Source organism: Dreissena polymorpha, chromosome 15, assembly GCF_020536995.1.
Source record: "Dreissena polymorpha isolate Duluth1 chromosome 15, UMN_Dpol_1.0, whole genome shotgun sequence".
Classification (NCBI taxonomy): domain Eukaryota; kingdom Metazoa; phylum Mollusca; class Bivalvia; order Myida; family Dreissenidae; genus Dreissena; species Dreissena polymorpha.
The window spans coordinates 18999484-19021420 of NC_068369.1; the positions used below are offsets into that span (position 1 = coordinate 18999484).

At 36.6% G+C, this 21937-nt stretch overlaps 3 protein-coding genes across 3 annotated transcripts in view; 1 reads left to right on the forward strand and 2 right to left on the reverse strand.

The window, feature by feature from the left end:
- LOC127860006 (vacuolar protein sorting-associated protein VTA1 homolog) overlaps positions 1-21937 on the forward strand; it is a 172804-nt gene that overhangs the window by 34515 nt on the left and 116352 nt on the right. The window lies entirely within an intron of this gene.
- Positions 6073-7431, reverse strand: LOC127859596 (uncharacterized). The gene is made up of 2 exons (XM_052397094.1): positions 7208-7431; positions 6073-6793 (listed from the first exon to the last, which is right to left on the reverse strand). The coding sequence occupies exons 1-2, from the start codon at positions 7429-7431 to the stop codon at positions 6073-6075; spliced, it is 945 nt and encodes a 314-aa protein (XP_052253054.1).
- LOC127860007 (uncharacterized) lies at positions 10280-18980 on the reverse strand. The gene is made up of 9 exons (XM_052397693.1): positions 18853-18980; positions 17908-18216; positions 17409-17702; positions 14593-14686; positions 14097-14216; positions 13704-13743; positions 12795-12835; positions 12376-12458; positions 10280-12044 (listed from the first exon to the last, which is right to left on the reverse strand). The coding sequence occupies exons 5-9, from the start codon at positions 14170-14172 to the stop codon at positions 11895-11897; spliced, it is 390 nt and encodes a 129-aa protein (XP_052253653.1). The 5' UTR covers positions 14173-14216; positions 14593-14686; positions 17409-17702; positions 17908-18216; positions 18853-18980; the 3' UTR covers positions 10280-11894.

Here is a 21937-nt window from a genome sequence, read left to right on the forward strand (position 1 = left end):
ATTTGTCGCCCTTTGATAAAAAAATGGCGCAGAGTGGGTAAATCCGTCCTTATGTTTCTTGATGACGGATTTGGTTGTTCAGATTCATATGAAAACACTTTGGTTTTAGGCACTCAAGTAAAACAAGATCTACTCAGTTCAGGTTTTATTCCAAAAGCAGAAAAAGCATTTGGATACCAGTTCAAGTCGTGCAGTTTTTGGGAGCTGTGCTTGATTCTTTCAATGGTGAGATTCAGATTGCCGAGCATAGGAAAACTAAGGCATTATGTACATGCTCTTCATTGATTGAAGAATCTACATTACTTAGGTCTATTCAGTGAGAAAAATAGCCTGTTTTGTTGATCAAATCATATCAATGTCAATTGGTATAGGAAATATCGTTCAAATCAAGACCAGGTACTTGACTTTTGATATAAATTCAGCCATTTCTTGGAATTCTAAGATTTGAATAACAGTAGAAAGTGTAAATGAACTTAAGTTTTGGCAGGCAAATATTTCCAAATTGAATAAGAAATTTTCTATTAAATACACATTTTCTTTCATTTATTTTCTAGTACTACTTCTTCTGATTTTGTTGGTATTCAATTAAAGCTAAAAAAATATACACAGCAATGATTCACGGGTAATTGAGCTTGAAAGTGGTCTTTTTCTTAACCCTAAGGTGTATGCTCAATGCACTTTTTGGGAAGAAGTAGAAGAAGGAATTTAATGCGATTGCTCATGACATAAACTGATGAAACATAAAAAACATAAAAAACAACATGATGTGTCAATTTATTATTTATGCAAGAATAAAAAAGATATATGTCGTAGATCCACAGGCATTTTTGCAATTAAACTATTCACACTTTTGCCACTATATCATGTGACAGAAAAATTAACATTCATTTACACAATACTAGTATATATCAAATTTTATAGTAAAACATGCTAGTTAATATTGTTTAAAAGTTTAATGTCTTGCAAGAAGTCTTCAAAACACAATAATCCCAAAACTGAGTGCGCTTCCTTGCTTGTGGCATGCTTTTAATTAACTACTAGACTTTCTTTAAAACATTATATAAATGCATAGACGCTATTAGTATAAACATAACTATAACATGTTTGCTATCTGCTAGTTGTTTATTTCACTTCTCTTTTACTATTGTTTGTACATCTTATATTTGTTATGCTGAAACTGCTTTTTGATGACATACAGACACTCATCATAATAACTACAGTTTCTTTACAGTCTACTTATGTTACATAACAATAACCCAACAGAACTATTGAATATTTCAAGGCCACAATTGCATAATTTCCATCATTGGCAAATTTGATAGATCCAGAATGGCATCGTTGTTGGGTATTTATCATCCATTCAGTTTTGCTGCGCAGAATAATGTATGGAGTGTGTGACGCCCAGTGCTTGACAGACCATCTTCTAAAATATTAAACAAAAGAAAAATCAATAAAATACACATTTATAAGGCAATATCCTATGTTTATGTAATCACAGCTTTTTTACAGTATGAACCTGTTTACTGTAGTACAAAATGATCCAGAACGAGTTTAAATATTGTTTACAAACATTCACAGTTTGGTACGAAAACAATTGAGTTCGAGTTGAAATATTGTTAACAATCACAGGGTATATTTACATACAAAAGAGAGAGGATCTTTGAATAATCATGTAGAATATTCTTAAGAAATATAACCAAAATGTTAACTACATGGATACTGTTTTTGTTTAAATAGTTTTAATGAATAGCCATAGATAGAACTGATCTCAAAATCGGCGAAAAATTGCTATGTGATGAAAGCGGTTTCCGTTTTATAAAAGGTATTCTTTAACAATACATTGCTATTTTATGTAACCAAATACAATAATTACCAACCGATTTTTAATAAATTAAGTGGTTTGAGGCATTATCTTTATATAGTGATTTGTAACCTTTCATATGAAAATAAATTAGAATTGAAAAAGTGAGTGCAGACGAAGTTAAAACCAGTTAAAATTAGCTAAAATGCTGAAAAGTTAAATCGCCAAAACGTTAAATTTGTCAAATAAACGTGTTCCTCGCGGATAACAACCGCAACTTACCCAACTATTGCTTATGATCACGGGTAAAACTGCTTTCTGAGAGCGAATGGTAAATGCGTCACGAATTCCGACAAGTAAACAGTACTGTACGGTGTGTACGGTGTCGTTATTCACCGGACGCTGTATGCGCAGTGGTTAGCTCACCATTTAACATTTTAGAGCTCAAATAACGCCGATGTTCATGAATTCAGCGAATCAATTTTTTTAAACAGTTTTATTTATTGATTTGTGAGGATAATAATAACATTAAGATCTTGAATTTATAGAATGAAATAAATTCGCAACTAAACAAACGGAGGCAGAACATAGACAAGATAAGTATACACGGGAGGTAATTGCATCGCGAAAATATATGTCGCGTGTCACAAATTTTTCAGATGCATCCCTTGTCAATTTTTTGTCTAAATTTCCATACGTATGAACGGTCAACGCCCGCTACGCGGGCTTTTGCCCGTATAAATGTAATGCATTTTCCAAGAGATTTGCAAATAATCTCGCTGTGATATGTGTACACACCGCTAAATTGCGTTAATGAACTTTAAAGTTAACACAAGCAATAATGCGAAAATTCATTCATCTATGATTTAACTGTACAATAGCTCAAACTCCGAGTTCAACCACAATTGTCACAAATAATCCATCGAGTTGAATCAAAGCTCAACATATGTGCAGTTAATAATTGCGCATGCGTGAAGGAAAGTTGAAACTTTTGAACACTATTAGAAAAATACAATTTATCAGTATTTATCAGTTATTTTAAACATACTTTTAATAGATTTCGAGTTTTAAACTAATTTAAACATCTTATGCAAACAGGACACTTTTTCTACGCTTTATTAAATTGTCTGAAAATATTGTAAAACGGACTTTGTGTGATCAGCTGTTCGAATAAGTGGATGGAGCACGGATATAACGGCGCCGACAGCCTACTAACTCAAGATCTACACATCGCAACTTATCCACGCTACCAGTTTTTTCTTCGTTGGAAGTTTTCTCAGCTTCCTCTGTTTCGTCTTTGCTTCAACTCGTTTTTCGCTGAAGCCTTTCGCGGTAGCAACGGATCACTCTCCCGAGGCGCTCGACAATAATACACCGCCCGGAAGTAAACAAAATCATGCGAGTGTGTACACTTTTTATCGGCTTTCGTATACACCCAGCCTTTTCTTCACAGACACTCTACGTCGCAGTGCAGAACAGAATTCAACTGGCAAAACAGACCCAATACAAGTAAACCTTAACTTCTTTATTAACGCAGCTCCAAAAACTAACAACTTTGGAGTAGACTATTACACAGTGTGACACTATGATCATCAGTCAATATCCCTTAAACCTTGGAACCTGATCATCTCCCAGGACTCTTTCTGCGATTTCTACAGTGCTTTATATTACGCCATTAAACACTCGAGAAATTGTCCTTTATCACAACCTATAAGCCTCCATAGAAGAAAACACTTTAGCCTGCTCCTTTTCATCTGCGATGACGTTGCACTAAATCCTGGGCCGGTACGTTTTCCCTGTGGACAGTGCTATAAACCTGTAGCCAAAAAACATAGGGCTATCTATTGTGAAGCCTGTCTACAGTAGTTACACATTAAATGTGAAGGCATCTCACCCGACGAATACAACAAGCTTGGCAAAAATGATATCCCTTGGACCTGTAATGCCTGTACTCGTTTCCACTTCGCAGACTCCTTCTTTGATCTATCTTGTGAACATGAAAGCGGATTTAAATTGAAACTTGAAACTTAATTGGCATGTATATCTCATAGAAAGGATGTGCAGTGCGCAAAAACTAAATCTCTAAATTTCATATTTTAGTTTAGAGTTATTGCCTTTTGTGAAATTTGGTATTGATTGTTTTCCGGAGCATATCTTTAAAACTATGACAAGTATCGACCTGAAACTATATAGGAAGGTATAGCTCATTATGGTAAATGTACTTCCATATTGTTAGATTAATTAGCTTTATTGCCCTTTATAAATTTTAATTTACCGGTACTTAAATTTTGTCCTGAGTATATCTGGAACGTTTAAGGAGGTTTCTACTTCAAACTTAATACGTAGGTAGATATGAATACGGGAAGTGTGGTGTATAAGAGCCATAATTTCTGCTTTAATAATAACCAGTTATTTTCCTTTTAAATATTCACGCCGAAATGTTGTCCATATCTTTTTTAAAAGATGAGGTGTTAATATGAAAATTCAGGTAGGAAGCTTGCATTGTTTGGAAAGAAGTTCTTAAAATATGAACTGCCAATGTCCTGTGACGATGTGGCATGCGGGGCTCAACAGTGATTATCCTAGTTGTCCTAATTTTCACAGTGTTTGAATAACTATTACATCTCGATAAAAATGTGATAAACGTTGGAATAGTGCTATTGTCGTCAGCAGATGTCAAAACATACAGGCCATATTTGTTCACAAACATCAAGCACCGATTTTTCAAGAATATCTATGGTTTTAGAATAAATGTGTTACACCAATTATCTCATTTATTTCCATTGCTATTTCAAAATTGACGATGCCGTAAAAAGTATTTATGTTCTTTAGTTCAAACGTTCAAATACCGCTTCTAATACTGTAAAACTGATTTTGTCCACACTTTATTTCAAGATTAAATAGTGAACTTTAATCAGTCGTATTCAAACATATTTATTTTTTCTAGAAATCGGGGCCTATGTCGACTCTATCCGAAACAACTATATTGATTGTTATTGATTGTTATTTGAATTTGTATAACAAGACTCAGTCAATGCGTATTTCATCGCTTCCTATTGACATTATCCATTTCCTGTCGGAGAGCTGTGAGCACATCGGTCACTTCCGGTCTGGTTTTGAGGAGTTAGGCCAATTATGGCGCAAAGTTTTACATACTGACGAGGTGATGAAACAACTTCAAATAAATAAATATTTTTAGCTGAAAGAACGTTTCAGACTTGTTGACTTGTTGGTTGCTATGCAAAGAGTTTAATGGAAATGAAACTCCAAACACGTAAGCATTAGATACATTATTTTCCCTTCAGGTAGTCTTTTATTGAAGGCAAATTACCAATCGCCATGCAATATAGGATGTTACTTGCAACATCGGAATATGACATACATTTTTGCGCCATAATTGTTCAACAGGATTGAATAAAATACGACAGATGGCCGATGGATTATATACAAATACATATGCAAGAGCGTAAAGAGACAAATACACGTTATGAATAAAGTCTATAAATAACATAAATAAAAAACTAATTCTTTGTTTATGTCATTTGCGGTTTAAGTGACGAAACCATGCAGTTTCTTTTCTTTTCATTCGTTTCTTTTCAACGATTGAAAACAGTGACATTCAACAAACAATAAAATAATGCAGTATAATTACTAATATGTAACAAAATATTGTTAACTGATTGCAGTTAATAAACAATATACAAAATGTACATATATTATAACAGTAAAGGAGCTGTATTTGCTGTATTGCCGGGGGTTAAAATACTCCATTGTAGACATTCACAACTAATTGTCCCACAGTCAGTGCAACAGCAACTGAAATTTATGAGTTTTAACCAAATCGCCATACCAAACAATTAGTTTTGATGGATAACGGAGATTAATGTTTTAATTTTTAATTAAGAAACATATGTCCCTTAAAGCAAAACACATTGAAATGAAAGTAAATTTAAGTATGAATATGAAACATATTTAATCTATGCCGATTAGAATATATCTGGTTGTTACAAGGTAGAAATCCGTCTTTTTTGCGCGTTAAAACTTAAAAATAATCGCGTTTGTAGAAATTGACGTATACGTACAGAAATCCTACTTTCGGTTTTAAAATATAAATAAAATAAAAAAAATAAATAACTTGCTTACTAGGCTATAGATTTAATGACAATTTTTTACTCTTTCAAATTGCATCTATATGCATTGATTAACATGTATTTCCTTTCAAGGTGTGTGGCTTTAAACTTGGAGTGGAAAAAAACAACCAACCAAGCCAGCTAAAACCTCTCCGGTTTATTGCTATACAGTCTCGAGCTAGTCATTTTACACACCGACGGTGAAGTGACGACAATTTTCGCCGTCTTCATCGGCTTCCGGCACTTGACGCAGGCGCTTTTCGTCACGGGCTTATCGTTTCTAGTCGGCGTCCAAGCGTCCTCGATACCCAGTTCCTGCAGACGCCGCTTCCGGACCTGGTAGCGGTGTCCTGTCTTCAGGAGATGTGCCAACTTCGGCGCGATTAGTTTCGGCGTCGTGATGTCTATCATCGGGAACAGCATATCCTGCAGCTGTTCACCTATCGCTCGAATAGTGTTCTCGATACACTGCCGACAGGCGCTGGGTCCGAGAATCTCACAGAACTCATCACGACTTCCGCACAGCACCGGTTCGTGCAGCGACGGGAACTTTTGGATGTTTACGATGCTCGGCTCCCGTTTGATACCGTCGATGACCCTCTGGAAGACTGTGCGTGACGGCGGTCGCGGCATCCCATAGGAGATCCCATCGTCGTGGTCCGACACCCGGTGGAATCTCCGCATGATGACCTTGGGGAACTTTTCCGGGGTTGCGTTCTTGAGGCGGCTGTCAATGATGTAGTTCTTCTCCACGAGGTGTTCGATGTTGGTCACGGGTGGCCCGTAGCGCTCGCCGGGCCGGGCGGACACGAAGTCCATCTCGCGACTGGCGATATTCTCGCGACGGACGGCGTACAGCGACCTGCATTAGGAATATAATTTTTAAAGTGACATAAAAATATGTGGAAGTATATGGGTTCCATACATTACGCCTGAAGACACGGCGTGTTGCTCAACGGTAGCAATGTGTAACGCCGGACGAAATTTGACAATGGTGCAGTCCTTTAAATGTTATATTGTTAATCCAGCGTGTAGAAAATACGCCTCTCTAGAGAAATTGCATTAACAACAACAGAACCATAATTTAGTTTGAAGAACAGTTCAGAGGAAACGTGTGTCTTTGTTAGTGTGTTTATGTCCAGGTCAAGTCCTATGAATGACCTGTATGTATGTATAACAAATTATTCATTTTCTAAAAGTTTATGGCAACTTGTAAAATAGTTTAAATATTCATAATGACAAGTTGTTAAGTGAACAATGAAACACCACACAGAACCTTTTATCAATGGTGTTTCGCATGAAGCTCTCCGTCTTGCTTTTGCCGACGGCGACGGCGGGATTCCACACGGACTCCACGGTCAGCCTGGTACCTTCCTCCGGTACGCCCGTCATAAAGTTGACCGCGGATACCTGACCGGCCGACGACATGATGTCGGACACACTTAGACTCGGCCGACGTCCGGCCTGTCGTGATGTCATGACGACTTGATTTGTCTCCATGGTGTCTGGTTAATGGTTATGATGCTATATTTACAGTTTAATAAGCTTTTGTCACCAGCTGTTATTCACTTGTACGTGTTTACCAGAGTTCTTATTCATCTCACATGTCTATTGACTGAGATCCAATAATAACACATATTCTGACTTAAGATATTTGTCTTAATATCTTTTAGATAATTGGAATTAAGATTTTTTTGCACAAATACACCGACTATTGATAGCCTGTATACTAATTAAATCTTGGAGTTTTTTTTTGTCTTGGGAAGAGGGAGGGGTTTAAGTCCCTTTTTATTATTAATTATATCTAATTAGTATGGATCAAGAACAACTACTTTTTTCATCAACTACTTTTTACATCAACACCAGCTACTACTATGCAATTTAATACTCATACTCGTTTCTTGGTAGCTGCTGTTTTAGTGGCAGTTATATTGAACAATAAAATGTGTATCGCTCGTTGAAGAACACTGGATAAATAATCAACTTATTTTACCTGTTTATAATGTAATCAGCATTTTAAGGCAGATATTATCCAGGCATTGTTTTTGCACACCATATAATAACTATCCGTTAAATAACTTATTAAATAAAATAGTTATTGAATCAATAGTGGCGAATTATTACTGCAACTTATTTAATACACCAAGCAGGTTGTAAAATAACTTCCCAGTGGATTAGAAGATCAAGACAATTTGAACTATGTAAGCCGCTTTAGTAAGGATTTCTGGATTACTAACTTGAAATACTACAAGTATGTCACAAGGTCTGATTTGTATTGTCTAGATAACATCTAACGATTAAATTTCACTGAGTTATTTTGCATCTTATTTTAGTTGATCTCATAAAAATCCTCAACAGCATCAGCGTCAGTAGCAACAACAGCATCAGCAATAATGTCATTATTTAAAGCATTATCATTAACTTAAAAAAACAATTACCATTCTCACCAACTTCATCGCTGTACGCTGTCTAATCATTGTCGTCGTCGTTATTATTTTCATTGTCGTTATTTTATTATTATCGTCGACATTGTTATTACCATCGTCGACATTGTAAATATCATCGTCGTCATTATTATTATCATCGTCGACCTTGTTATTATCAACGTCGTTATTGATATTATCATTGTCAACATTGTTATTATTATCGTCGACATTGTTATTATCATCGTTGTCATTGTTTTTATCATAGTCGACATTGTTATTATTATCGTCGACATTGTTATAATCATCTTCGACATTGTTATAATCAACGTCGTCATTGTTATAATCATCGTCGACTTTGTTACTATCATCGTCGTTATTATAATTATCATCGTCGACATTGTTATAATCATCGTCGACATTGTTATTATCATCGTCGACATTGTTTTTATTATCGTCGTCATTATAATTATCATCGTCGACATTGTTATTATCATCGTCGTCATTGTTATAATCAACGTCGTCATTGTTATAATCATCGTCGACTTTGTTACTATCATCGTTGTCATAATAATTATCGTCGTCGACATTGTTATTATCATCGTTGACATTCTTATTATCATCGTCGACATTGTTATTATCATCGTCGTCATTATAATAATATTTGTCGTCATAGTCATTATCATCGTCGTCATTATTATTATTATCATCGTCGACATTGTTATACTCACCGTCGTCATTGTAGTATCATTGATGTCATAGTCATTATTATCGTCGTCATTATTATTATCATCGTCGTCATTATTATTATCATCGTCGTCATTTTATTATCATCCTCGTCATTGTTATTAGCATTGTCGTCATTGTTCTTATTATTATTATCATCATCGTCGTCATTTTTATTATCATCGTCGTCCTTATAATTATCATCGTCGACATTATTTTTATCATCATAGTCGTCATTCTAATTATCATCGTCGTCATTATTATTATTATCCTCGTCGCAATTGTTATTATCATCGTCGTCATTGTTAATATCATCGTGAGTCAGCTTGCGTTCGACCCAGATGTGTGCAAAAGTAACGAACTGATACAATATCTAATGAAGAAAATTTAGAGTCTCGATCGCATGTTGGAAGCCTTGAAAAATAAAATAAAAGCAGATCGGCACATAAGAATCACAGAGCTGTAGATACCAGATACGAATACCGACAGAGAGAGTTTCAGAGAGGTGGATACAGGAGACGCCCTCATTATTTTCAGAATAACCAGAGTAATTAAAGAGCCGATGATACTGCCAAACCCGATAAGACGTTATAGAATCAACGACGAAGTTTCCGGTTCTGACCGAAAACAAAGAAACTGTAATTCATTTGATATGATTATCGGTTGTTCCAGCGATTCCAATGTGTGTATAAATGGCATACATACAAGAGCTTTGATTGACGTGGGGCGATGGTAAAGACTAGAAGAAGAACACTCGCTTTTACAGCGTTAGGTCCCGCACGTTCGAGTCCCGGACTGGCTGCACACTTTTCAACACCTGGCGACACTGGCGCCCAACGTGGGGACGTGGCCCTTGCAGTTCTCCATAAAACATTCCGTGGGTTCGTCTTGTACAGTTAAACAATGTTCCCGGCGACATTTATCAAACTTTGGGTAGAGGAAATAAAGAGTAGAATAATCATCCAAGAGGTGCTGTCCGGATCTCCACAATGTATAAAAAATGATCCCTCAAGGTACAAACAACGCTTACCCATTTTATGCTAATTTCATAATAAACATTACGGTTGAAACAGTTTGTGATTTTCAAAGGAATTTAAAACAAATAATAATTTGCACGATTTCAGATGACATGAAGTTTCTTGCACCTACTATTAATGAAACATATTTTAGTTATAATGTATTTATTTATCAGTATTTATCATGCGACGGCGACGATAGAAAATACCTGCACAGTATATAAAAAAAAATTCTGGCGTATTTAACATATGCTTAAAAATGTATCATATGCCAATGATGTATTCTTACAACTCTTCTTTGTCTGCAAGAACACGTATGTAAATACGCACAAAAAAGTCCAACTTCTGTTACAAACTGCATGTACATGCGAACTTATTCCAACTTCTACAAGTTATATCAGATTCTTTAGACTACTGTTTTAATTATTCTTAATAAATAGTGTTTCCTAAAAAAGCACGACTGTTGAAATAAATTTGGTGAATTAATGACATTAAACTTTACAGGGTGCAGGATCACGTGACTTTGTGGAGTTCACAATTAAATGTTAATGGATGAAAACACACCGAGTGTTTTTTTTTTGAGATAACATTTTAAAACAATTTTTATTAAGAATTTCAACTATTGCATAAAAGACAGTTTTATGCTGCTTATGACAGTGTCAAATACACCAGAATTACTTTATATAATAAGCCTGTGTACTTGGTAAAAAAAAAAATCGAAGTGTACAGTATTCATGTACACGGTTATGCTGCACGCAACGTGAATTTTTGGCACCGTTTTGAGACGTTTTCAATTATTCATTCTTTAATCTTAAGTTACCAGTGAAAACAGCAAGAAAAACTGTCTTATGCATTAACGATTGTTGCCAATGTATTTTATTAACTTCAAATATTTGCAAAAATAAAGTTTGTAACGGTGTGCTTACATCCTGTCCAGCCCGTGTGTAACCCCTATGCAACCCGTTGATCCTGCACCCTGCATACAATTTACACAATTGTCAGTTACACACAGTAACATCATCCATCAAGGGCGTGTACATCATATGATTTTATTTAAAAAAATACTGACCCACAAAGAAACACAACCGTACGTGTATTGTTTCAGTTTTTTTGCGCTAAAATGGGCGCGTTGTTGATCAAATGAGTCGTGTTCTGAGGAAACTGGGCATACTGCATGTGCGTATAGTGTCGTCCCTGATTAGCCTGTGCATATATAGTGGATGTAACAAGTCACTCGACTTTAATAAAAGACTAGCGTACTAGAGTTTTACTCATGATACCGTGTTCGAGTTTATTCCTATATATTTAGAAAAAGCAATACTATTTATATCTGCTATTTTGAGTGTTTGCGTACAGAACGCATACTATGGACTATACTCTACCAAACCGACACTAAACGTAATGAATATAGACAATGTATATTTTGGCAAAGCAATACTGCTTATATCCACTAAGCAAGCATAAATAAAACGTCTCACATTAGACACACGGGGTTACGCTCGACACTAATAAGACAAAAGAAATAATCTAATTATCCCTCTCTATAAAGTGAATGTTTGTATACATAAAGCACATTTTTGAGTATGCTTTAAAAATTGACAGTGAATATTTGTGATTAAAAAAAATTACAATCTGGGCATTCGCAACTCAAGCAACACTGTTTATAGTCACTAATATTCCATGAATAACACGCTCCGCAAAAGTGTTTCGGGGTTACTCTCGACTTATTTCGAGAAGCGTATAATGATGCACATGGTATGGATGTTGTCCCTTAATATATACTGAATATATAGTCCATTCAGCACACGTCCCGTTCATTCCCTTTCGTGATGCGCACACTGGTGTACACCGTATGATCGATGTCGCCTGGCGGAGGCCGGGTGGCTCTGTTTTGCTCAAGAAACTCGATGTCAATGTCCGCGTAGATAAGCTGACCCTCTCTATCGACCTGGAAACATGCATATTGTATTCTTACTGTTCATAGCTTAACATCATTTATTTACACTATACATAAACACCGATAGAAAACAAGTAGCCAACAACAAAAAAAGACAAAACGAAAGCGACTTCCATTGTCATGATAAAGGTCATGCTGACAGTAATAACGACGGCGACGAAAGTATGATAGCTTTGTATTTGCAACGTCAGAAACAAGAGCAACAACTCAAAGTTCTGACAAGAATAAACACAAGTGTATTTAATTGTGCATGCACACAAACATGTAGTTCAAGTGAATGCTACTTTAGGTGACTATGATTTATAGACAATATTTTACATACCTGCGTTAATGACCTATCTATATTTGAAGAAATGTTGTTTGCGTAACGTGGTTCATGTATTTCATGTTGAACCGAGGCATTTCCTGCAACAGAAACTAGTTTATGTTATCACCAAAAAATATGTTTTACGATCTTGTTTAATACAACACATATTGGAAGCGATACTTTCCGACACCGACACAAATTTGTATCATTGGTACATTTCTCGTTACATATACTTATACAATCTACACCACGCTATTGGATTGTTTCCCTATTTCCTAACACTAAAATCTGAATAGATTGTGAATCGGTCCGATATGCATCTTCCCAGAAACAGCCTCACAAAAAGGGAATACATTGTGCTTAAAGCCAGCAAACCAACAGGCAAACAAACGTTTTGTAAACAACGTAAGAAACTATTACAAATATGTATTTACCTGGTGTGGATGGTTGAAAGTTCGTTGCAACATCTGAGCTCCTACAACCACCAACAATGCAGTGTAATTTAACACGCATTTTACATACATACAATGCATACACACATTAAACATTTTTGATCGCAAGGGGTGATTTAAGTTTGATTTTCTTTTATGACCGCAATAAAATATGTTCAAATATAACTGTACACGTTTCTTATAGACAAAATACAATCTGCATAACGAGCACAACCTTTTGAATTTAATTTCATTTTTGTACATTTTGTACCATTAGAGTCAATAATGTCAATAAATATGTTGTTAAAATAGTTATAATCTACAAAATTATGTTTAAACAATTCTACATCAATACGAAGGCATTGCAAATTTGATTTATTTTTTTATATGTTTTATTTAATAGTTAATACCTTCTACAGGTATATTATTGTGTAATTTCATTAAGGCAGGTTTTCACGAGGCATTAAGTATTATTTTAAGCCAAAAAACATATAAACTAGATTTCTTGCACTTATTAAAAACCGAAAAAACTGCACAGAAATAAAAAAAATTCGTTATGTAGGAAATGCCATCTTAAAACATTAGAGTAAGAAAACCTTTTACAGTAACATATTTTGAGGTTTACCATTTACTTACTTGTTTAAATAAGAGGAACAATAAAATTACAAACAAATAATTGACATAAATTCAAACTTAACGTAAGGAAGCAGTCATAAAGTACTAAAATGTTAAAATTTTTAAAACTTGATCTGCCCTGCGAAAGAGACTACGTGCAAAACAAATGAAAGTGTAATATAGTATAATAGTATAGACTCATTTTCAGGTATATAATACTGTACTATAGACCTGTGAAAAATGATATTAAGCGAAACCGAGCATTATGGATACATAAAGACATTGCATGCAGCTTACATTCCCTTGGGACGAATAACCTCATCTGACTGTGTTAAACCTACCAACAAGACAATAAATACAGAAGAGTGTAGAAGATGGTGAAGATCATTCAATGGTATGATTAATGATAACGACAGTATTGACCATCTTTATTCAAGAAGACGGCCGTTGAACGAAGATGAAAATGGATGATAACTTAAAAAGGGCAACCGACGTAGCTCAGCTTTTAGTTTACAACACAACGATATCAGAACGACTAGCAAAACACCTACTATTGCGCACCAATTTTTATATTTATGTTTTAACTTTTGAAGACATTTAGACCGAACACAAACGTGCTTTGTTGTAGTATTTATTGGTCTACTAAAGTCTTTAATGCAAAACAAAAATAGCAGGACATTTTAAACTTACGTTTATATACAGCACAGCCTAGGAAAAGACCGAAGCAAACGACCACAGATACAACCGATATTATTAACGCGTTCATGAACACCAGTTTTCCTTCTGAACCATCGGTCGCTGCATCACCATCTGCTCGAACAAAAGATATGTTAGACAATGATGATCGTTATTGGTATATCATGCTGTGCTTTTGCTTTTAATTTAAATACTGTCCAGTAAACAAAACAAAATGCCCCAAAGACACCAAGTACTGGTTCTAGGCCCAGGAAACGGACTCGAGAGCATTTATATAAGCCTTAGGCTTTCGATGCAATCGAGCTAAAATAAATAGGTTTAAACTAATCAAAACAATCTTTACAGTAAAAACACATTCTTTAGTTATTCAACTACACTGCAATACATTGGTTTCGTTAATATACAATGGCATATCTTATTTGTTTTAGGTAAACCGGCTATTAAACGTTTCTACCTTCACAGGTTAAGTTATTCCATAATAAAACCTTACTGTCCGTGGCATTGAAGCTTTTGTGGTCTTGTCCATGAACGTTTACAGCAAAACACGCATACTGGGTAACGGAGTCAACTGTCGTTTCATTTAACTGGAGTAGACACACCGTTGAATTGTGACAATTTATCTCGGTATCTTTAGTATGTGTATCAATCCAAGAAATGTTTCCGACTGGATTGCTGTCCACTTCACATTCCAATGCACCTATAAGCTTCCCGGTGACACTTCTCTTGTATGTTGGTGGACCTTGTTATAATATACAAAAAGATAAAGAGCTGTCACCATAGGATGACATATGCCCCCTATAAACGCTTTGATAGAAGTTATGAGCATTTTTCAAAACCTAAACGCAGATTTCGAAACCTAAATGCGGACCCTAAGTTTAAGGCCAAGTTCACAGCGGTAAACATGTTTGTGCGTATGAAAAGGCCTTTTTCATATAACTTAAATGCAGATTTCGAAACCTTAATGCGGACTCTATGTTCAATGTCAAGTTCACAGGGGTCAAATGTTTATGCGTATGGGAAAACCTTGTCCATATACAAATGCATACCAAATATGAAGGTTTTATCTCAAGGGACATAGAAGTTATGAGCATTTTTCGAAACCTAAATGCAGATTTCGAAACCTAAATGCGGACTCTAAGTTCAAGGTCAATGTCAAAGGGGTCATACACATGCATACCAAATATGAAGGTTATATCTCAAGCGACATTGAAGATATGAGCTGTCACCATAGGATGGCATATGCCCCCTATAAACGCTTTGATAGAAGTTATGAGCAATTTTCAAAACCTAAACGCAGATTTCGAAACCTAAATGCGGACCCTAAGTTCAAGGTCAAGGTCACAGAGGTCAAAATCAAAATTTGTGTGCGTATGGAAAGGCCTGGTCCATATACACATGCATACCAAATATGAAGGTTATATCTCAAGGGACATAGAAGTTATGATGAGCATTTTTCGAAACTTAAATGCAGATTTCGAAACCCAAATGCCGACCCTTAGTTCAAGGTCAAGGTCACGGGGTCAAAATTTATGTGCGTGTGGAAAGGCCTTGTTCATATACACATGCATACCAAATATGAAGGTTATATCTCAAAGGACATAGAAGTTATGAGCATTTTATTTTTCGAAACCTAAATGCAGATTTCGAATCATAAATGCGGACCCTAAGTTCAAGGTCAAGGTCACAGTGGTCAAAATGTTTGTGCGTATGGAAAGGCCTTGTCCATATACACATGCATACCAAATATGAAGGTTTTATGTCAAGGGACATAGAAGTTATGAGCATTTTGCGAAACCTAAACGCAGATTTCGAAACCTTAATGCGGACCCTAAGTTCAAGGTCAAGTTCACAGGGGTCAAATTATTTGTGCCTATGAAAAGGCCTTGTCCATATACACATGCATACCAAATATGAAGGTTATATCTCAATGGACATATAAGTTAGTCTATGAGCATTTTGAGAAACCTAAACGCAAAGTGTGACGGAAGGACAGACGGACGAACGGTCCGATCACTATATGCCCTCCTTCGAGGGCATACAAAGTATTATCAAAATATCACTTTATTAAATTTGATTACTCATTTGATTGAGTAAAACGTGGATTTCGTGTTTGATACTCTGTTTATTTTGAAAAACTTCTATGCAATTTTACTTCAAGTTTCTATCTGATGTGGGGACAGCTTGTTAAACTATTAATGAGATTTACACGATACAAATTATAAAGACATACCGGTAAGCTCGAATACATATTAAATTGTTTACTTAGCTTTGAAATACTTATACAATCTATTAAAGCTATTTCAGGTTATAACATTATCTCTTTGTTTCATATTCTTTATTTTATCATTTAAGAGTCTACACTTGGAGACACTTCTAACGCATCACAAATTATATCAATATAGCTCCCTTATTTTTGATCGGGTTGTGTTGAAGTTTGGACCAAGAATAATTCAACACATATCTGATAACTCCTGAAAATTTAATTGAAATTGAAAACAACAAAATGTAAAACTTAACAAATTAAAAACGTCACTTCAAAAGTCGAATTCGCAGACTCGTACAACGTAAAATTATAACAATGTGAAAATAAAACGCATAAACTTACACGTCTTAATAACTGACTGGCTTGCAACATGCCGATTGAGCAATTTCGCTCGTGAATATTCATACGAGCCATAATGTTTTTTTTAAATTAATGTTATGTTGTTCTTGTGTAAAAACTTACCTAGAATTATGAAATTGAAATTAAATTGGAATAAAATGTATATCGCCTTTTACTACACTTGGTGATTTTTCTAACGCAACCTTTTAAAACTTACATATCTCAGTAATGAGTAAATATTTTTATTTAAAATTGCACATGTGATCATTTGAATACAGTATGTGCAAGCTAACAATAAAATCATTCATCCGTGACGATCGGACGCTTTAGCAAGTGGGAAAGGTAGCCTGTAAAATGTAAAGTGCGCGATTGCGCTCTTGAATATTCATACGAGCTATATTGTTTTGTAAATTAATTTTCAGTTTTCCTTATGTAAGAACCCACCTTAAATAATTAAATAGAAATAAAACTAGAATTAAATCGCGTTTCAACATTTTCACGTGCAAAAATATAAAACCACACCTACCCCACGTGCTGAAGCGTCCAATCGTCACGGATGAATGATTTTATCGTGAGCTTGCATAGAACGTAGTCAAATGATCGTATGTAAAATTTTAAATCAATATCTTTACTCGAAACTGAGATATTCAAGATTGAAAAGTGATGCGTTAGAAGTGTCTCCAAGTGTATACGCATTTACATACGTGGAAGGTCGATGGTATAGACCTTGATGAAATGTACGACCAAGTCCACACATTCTGTATGGCAACTTATGTTGTGACCTGAATTGCCCTGTGACACAGTGACATGTAACGTCGACACGATATGATGTCCCGCTTGTGTTGTACTGTTCAGATGTACATCAGGAAGATCTGAAGTCCATTTGATCATGCAGTCTGCGTTACTGTCAATGGCCGCGCATGTGATGGTCAACGGATACTATGACATCATATTGATCGGCGTTTTTGGACTGATCATTATCATGCTGGATGGTGGATCTTAATACAAATATATCAAATGATTGTTCCGAACATCGAAGGAAATATATGATATAACATGCAGCGAAATATTGTTCGAATTCACTTACTTCGGAACATATATTAAGTAGCATTATGTTTTTTTCTATTGTATTTAGACTTTATGCGATTATGAATATAATAAAAACGCACTTGTTGAATAAACAGCGAAAAAAATACAACTTACATTTGTATTAAACCGTTTGGTTTTTGAAATCGTGGTAAAAATATTTATCGGCGGGTCCTATCGTATAAGATAAACATTGAAATGACTTATCATTCCAAGATCTTTCCATTGCAGTCACTGTTTTTATACTGGTATATGTACCAGATACAGTATCATACATGTTTTTCTGCTTCATATCCGAGAGTAATTTATTATCCAGTGATAGTTCTATTTTTGCAGGATGTTTCACATTGTAAACGGAACACGTGATATTTCCGGCAACTCCTTCTCGTAACTCTGGGACGTCCAGCACCATTTCGCTGCGGAGTCCTTGGGAAAAACAACATATAAGACACCAATGTTAAGCCCGATGGTAAACATTGCGTCAATGAACACACATGACCAGTTTAATAATAACAAACACACATTCACAACATTGACATCACTTGGATTGGTTTTTTTATTCCGTGTGATAATAATACTTGTTTAAACTTTGCACGACAACACAGCTGTTAGTGCTTTTAAAATCTAAGTGTTATAATATATATATATATATATATATATATATATATATATATATATATATATATATATATATATATATATATATATATATATATGTATATATATATATAGATAGATAGATAGATATATAATTCTGCTATTAAAGATGTTATATTCGTTACATAACTTTTAAATAGAAAATTAGATCGATGTACTGTCCATGCTGCCTTGTCATCCATTATGTTGAAAGGGAATAAAATGTAATAGATATCAACCGAAAACAGTCAATTATATCAAATATCGCTCTGAATCGTGTTCTTTAAATATTGTAATTGTATTTCAACTTTACAATTTATGGTGAAAAGATCCAACTTAAGTCGGTTCAGGTTCTAAGTTAAGCACAACACACTCTCCTTCATGTATACAATTAAAATATTGCAAATGACTCCAATAAGAATTTACCAACTAGTAGAAACCACGCGATAAAGAAATGATGTATAAGAACGTCCATCAACATCGTCTGTTTTGATGACTTATATCACATTTGCGAATATTTGTTTTGTCTTGTTTTGCAATTAAAAATGATGTTGTACTGAATAAAAATGAAAGAAAAGTTGTTTTTTTATAAAAGACATCTATATCACAATAGCAGTCATAACTTCCTTGTATTGACACGTGATACTTGCGAAACTCATATTCATTCATCAGTTGATGTTCAATTGTGTGTAATACACATGGCAAAGGCTAACTATTTTATTGCTTTCCCTGGGTCCGGTTTAATGAGAGCGACCATGGTCGGGCGACTATGGTTGTACCAGCAAATAATCGTCGTGCGACGATAACCGAGTTTAATAGAGAGCGACGATCGTCAGTCGACCGCGCGTTGTTCGACATTCTGTCGAGCGACCGCAGTCCACCCTTCACACCACGACTGATCGTCGCTTGCCGCTTTGTCGGCACCCAAAACCCGTGCCTGGAGACTCACAGACAATCTGCGACGGTACCAATATCGTCTGAGCACCCGTAGGACAAACCCAGACAGTCTGCGACGGTTTCAAAGGTCTCCTAGATCAGCTTGGCACCTGCAGGAGACTCCAAGACAGTCTGCGACGGAGCCAAGACCATCTGGGCAACTGCGGAAGACACACAGACAGTCTGATACGGTGCCAGGGAGTCTTAAGGACCGGCGAGGCACCTGCAGGAGACTCCCAGACAGTTTACGATGATGCCAAGACCGTCTGGGCACCTGCAGGAGAATCTCGGACAGTGTCAAAAGTCTCCCAGACTTCCGCGGCAGCTGCAATAGACTCTCAGACAGTCTTTGACGATGCAAATACCGTCTTGGTACCTAAACGAGACTCCCAGACGGTGCCAGACGGTCTCCCAAACCGTCGGGGCACCGGCAGGAGACTCCCAGACAGTCTGTGACGGTGGAAAGACCGTCTGGGCGCCGGCAGGAGACTCGCACACGGTGCCAAACGAATATACTAGACCGTCGGTGCACAAGCAGGAGATTTCCAGACAGTCTGCGACGGTGCCAAGACCGTCAGGGCACCTGCAGGAGACTCCAAGACGGTGCAAGAAATTCTACTAGACCGTCGGGGCACCTGCTAGAGACTCACAGACAGTCTGCGACGATGCCAAGACTGTCTGGACACCAGCCGGAGACTCCCAGACAGTCTCCCAGACCGATGGGAACATGCAGGGACTCTAAGACAAACTTCGACGGCGCCAAGATCGTCTGAGCAGCTACAAGAGACTCCCAGACAGTCTGCGATGTTGCAAAGTACGTCTGGGCACCTGCAATAGACTGTCACAGACTGTCTGAAAGTCTCCTGCTGGTGCCGAGACGGTACTGGCACCGTAGCAGACCGTCTTTGAGTATCCTGCTGATGCCCAGACGGTCTTCGCACCCTCGCAGACTGTCTGGGATTCTCCTGAAGGTGCCCTGACGGTCTGGGAGACTTCTTGCACCTTCTGGGAGTCTCCTGCTGGTGCTCCGCCGGTCTAGGAGACTGTCTTGCACTGTCGCAGACTGTCTGGGAGTCTCCTGCAGGTGTCAAGGCGATCTTGGCACCGTGTCAGACTGTCTGGGAGTCTCCTGCTGGTACCTTTAACGCGACGAGTGGTCAGTCTAGTGCATTCCTCTTTATATCCCGTAGCTTCGCCACCCCACACGCGTTTATGGCTGCCACAATCTCCTGCCATTTTTACGCTTGTTTGCCTCGGTCACCAAAAGCCCGTACTTTCCCTCCAGCAGGTTCTTGTTCTCGATAACAAGCTCTAAAAGAATATCTATCTCTTTTTAGACCACGAACGGCACTGACTCATATGGTTGCAGTCTTCGTCTTCCATTTCTCGCGTGTATTTTCGCCTTCGAATGTTGATGGCGGAAATGGTAATATTCCTAAAAATAGCGACTACCACGACCGCAGTCGACTGACCACACCGTCGTGCGACCACGGTCGCGGCTACTTGCTCCTTGAACGCGACGAGTGGTCAGTTGGCGGCCGACGAGCGTCAGTCGACCACACAGTCAACCGACTACAGTCGGGTTTTGTAGTTTTTTATTAAACCGGACCCTGGTGTATTGTTAAAGTGAATGATTTAGAATTAAGCTGTTATACGCACTATTATTTCAAGTTGAATGCATATTTTAAAGGGACTGTCAACCACGACGACGAAGAAAAGAAAAGTTGTAAAATACCGTATTTTTTACAATTATTAGTTTGTATTGATTAAAATAGCACAGCTGGTATTTACATTACTTGGTATTTGGTATCTTTCATGTACACTAAAATACGTGATTAATACGGAAGGAAAGGAAGTTTGAGATAATTGAAACCACATACAGTCTTGTTTGAGAGTACATTTTCCAGCATTAAGGCAAGTTTGAGATAATTGATACCACATAAAGTCTTGTTTGAGAGTACCTTTTCCAGCATTAAGTCAAGTTTGAGTTGCATGATACCACATAATGTCTGGTTTTAATGTACATTTTCCAGCATTAAGTCAATTTTGAGAAAAATGATCCAAAAAAAAGTCTGGTTTGAGAGTACATTTTACAGCATTAAGTCAAGTTTAAGATACTTGATACCACATAAATTCTTGTTTAAGAGCACATTTTGCAGCATTAAGTAAAGTTTGAGATAATTTATCCAACATGTAGTGAGGGATGGACTCTCAGGCGTATTCAGGAGGTTTTTAATGTAGGTCAACCATGCCACGCTGTTCAGGGGCAATATTCACCCACCTATCAGCAGGTTCACGTTTAATTTGCTCACTATAGGGTTATTAATTGAAAACAGCCATTTTTGATTCAAAGTTAACTTCTCAATGTCCATAAGCTTTATTTCAAGACAAATCCCAACAAAAGTTATGTGTTATGTTACAGAATCTAACCACACAATCCTTGGATTAGTAGCTCAACGGTCTTTAAAAAAAGCTAACAAACGCGTATCTTGATAGCATTCACGGATATGTTCTGTACAAGATATTCTTGTATAACCAAACAAATGACTAAAACTACCCCAGACAGATACTCAGA

Coding starts and splice junctions, on each gene's coding strand:
- LOC127860007 (XM_052397693.1), bottom strand. CDS start 14,172: ATGAACGCGTTAATAATATCGGTTGTATCTGTGGTCGTTTGCTTCGGT. Junction 13,744..14,096: donor AGGCTGTGCTGTATATAAAC/GTAAGTTTAAAA, acceptor TCTTGTTGGTAG/GTTTAACACAGTCAGATGAG. Junction 12,836..13,703: donor GTTATTCGTCCCAAGGGAAT/GTAAGCTGCATG, acceptor TGGTGGTTGTAG/GAGCTCAGATGTTGCAACGA.
- LOC127859596 (XM_052397094.1), bottom strand. CDS start 7,431: ATGGAGACAAATCAAGTCGTCATGACATCACGACAGGCCGGACGTCGG. Junction 6,794..7,207: donor CGAAACACCATTGATAAAAG/GTTCTGTGTGGT, acceptor TTCCTAATGCAG/GTCGCTGTACGCCGTCCGTC.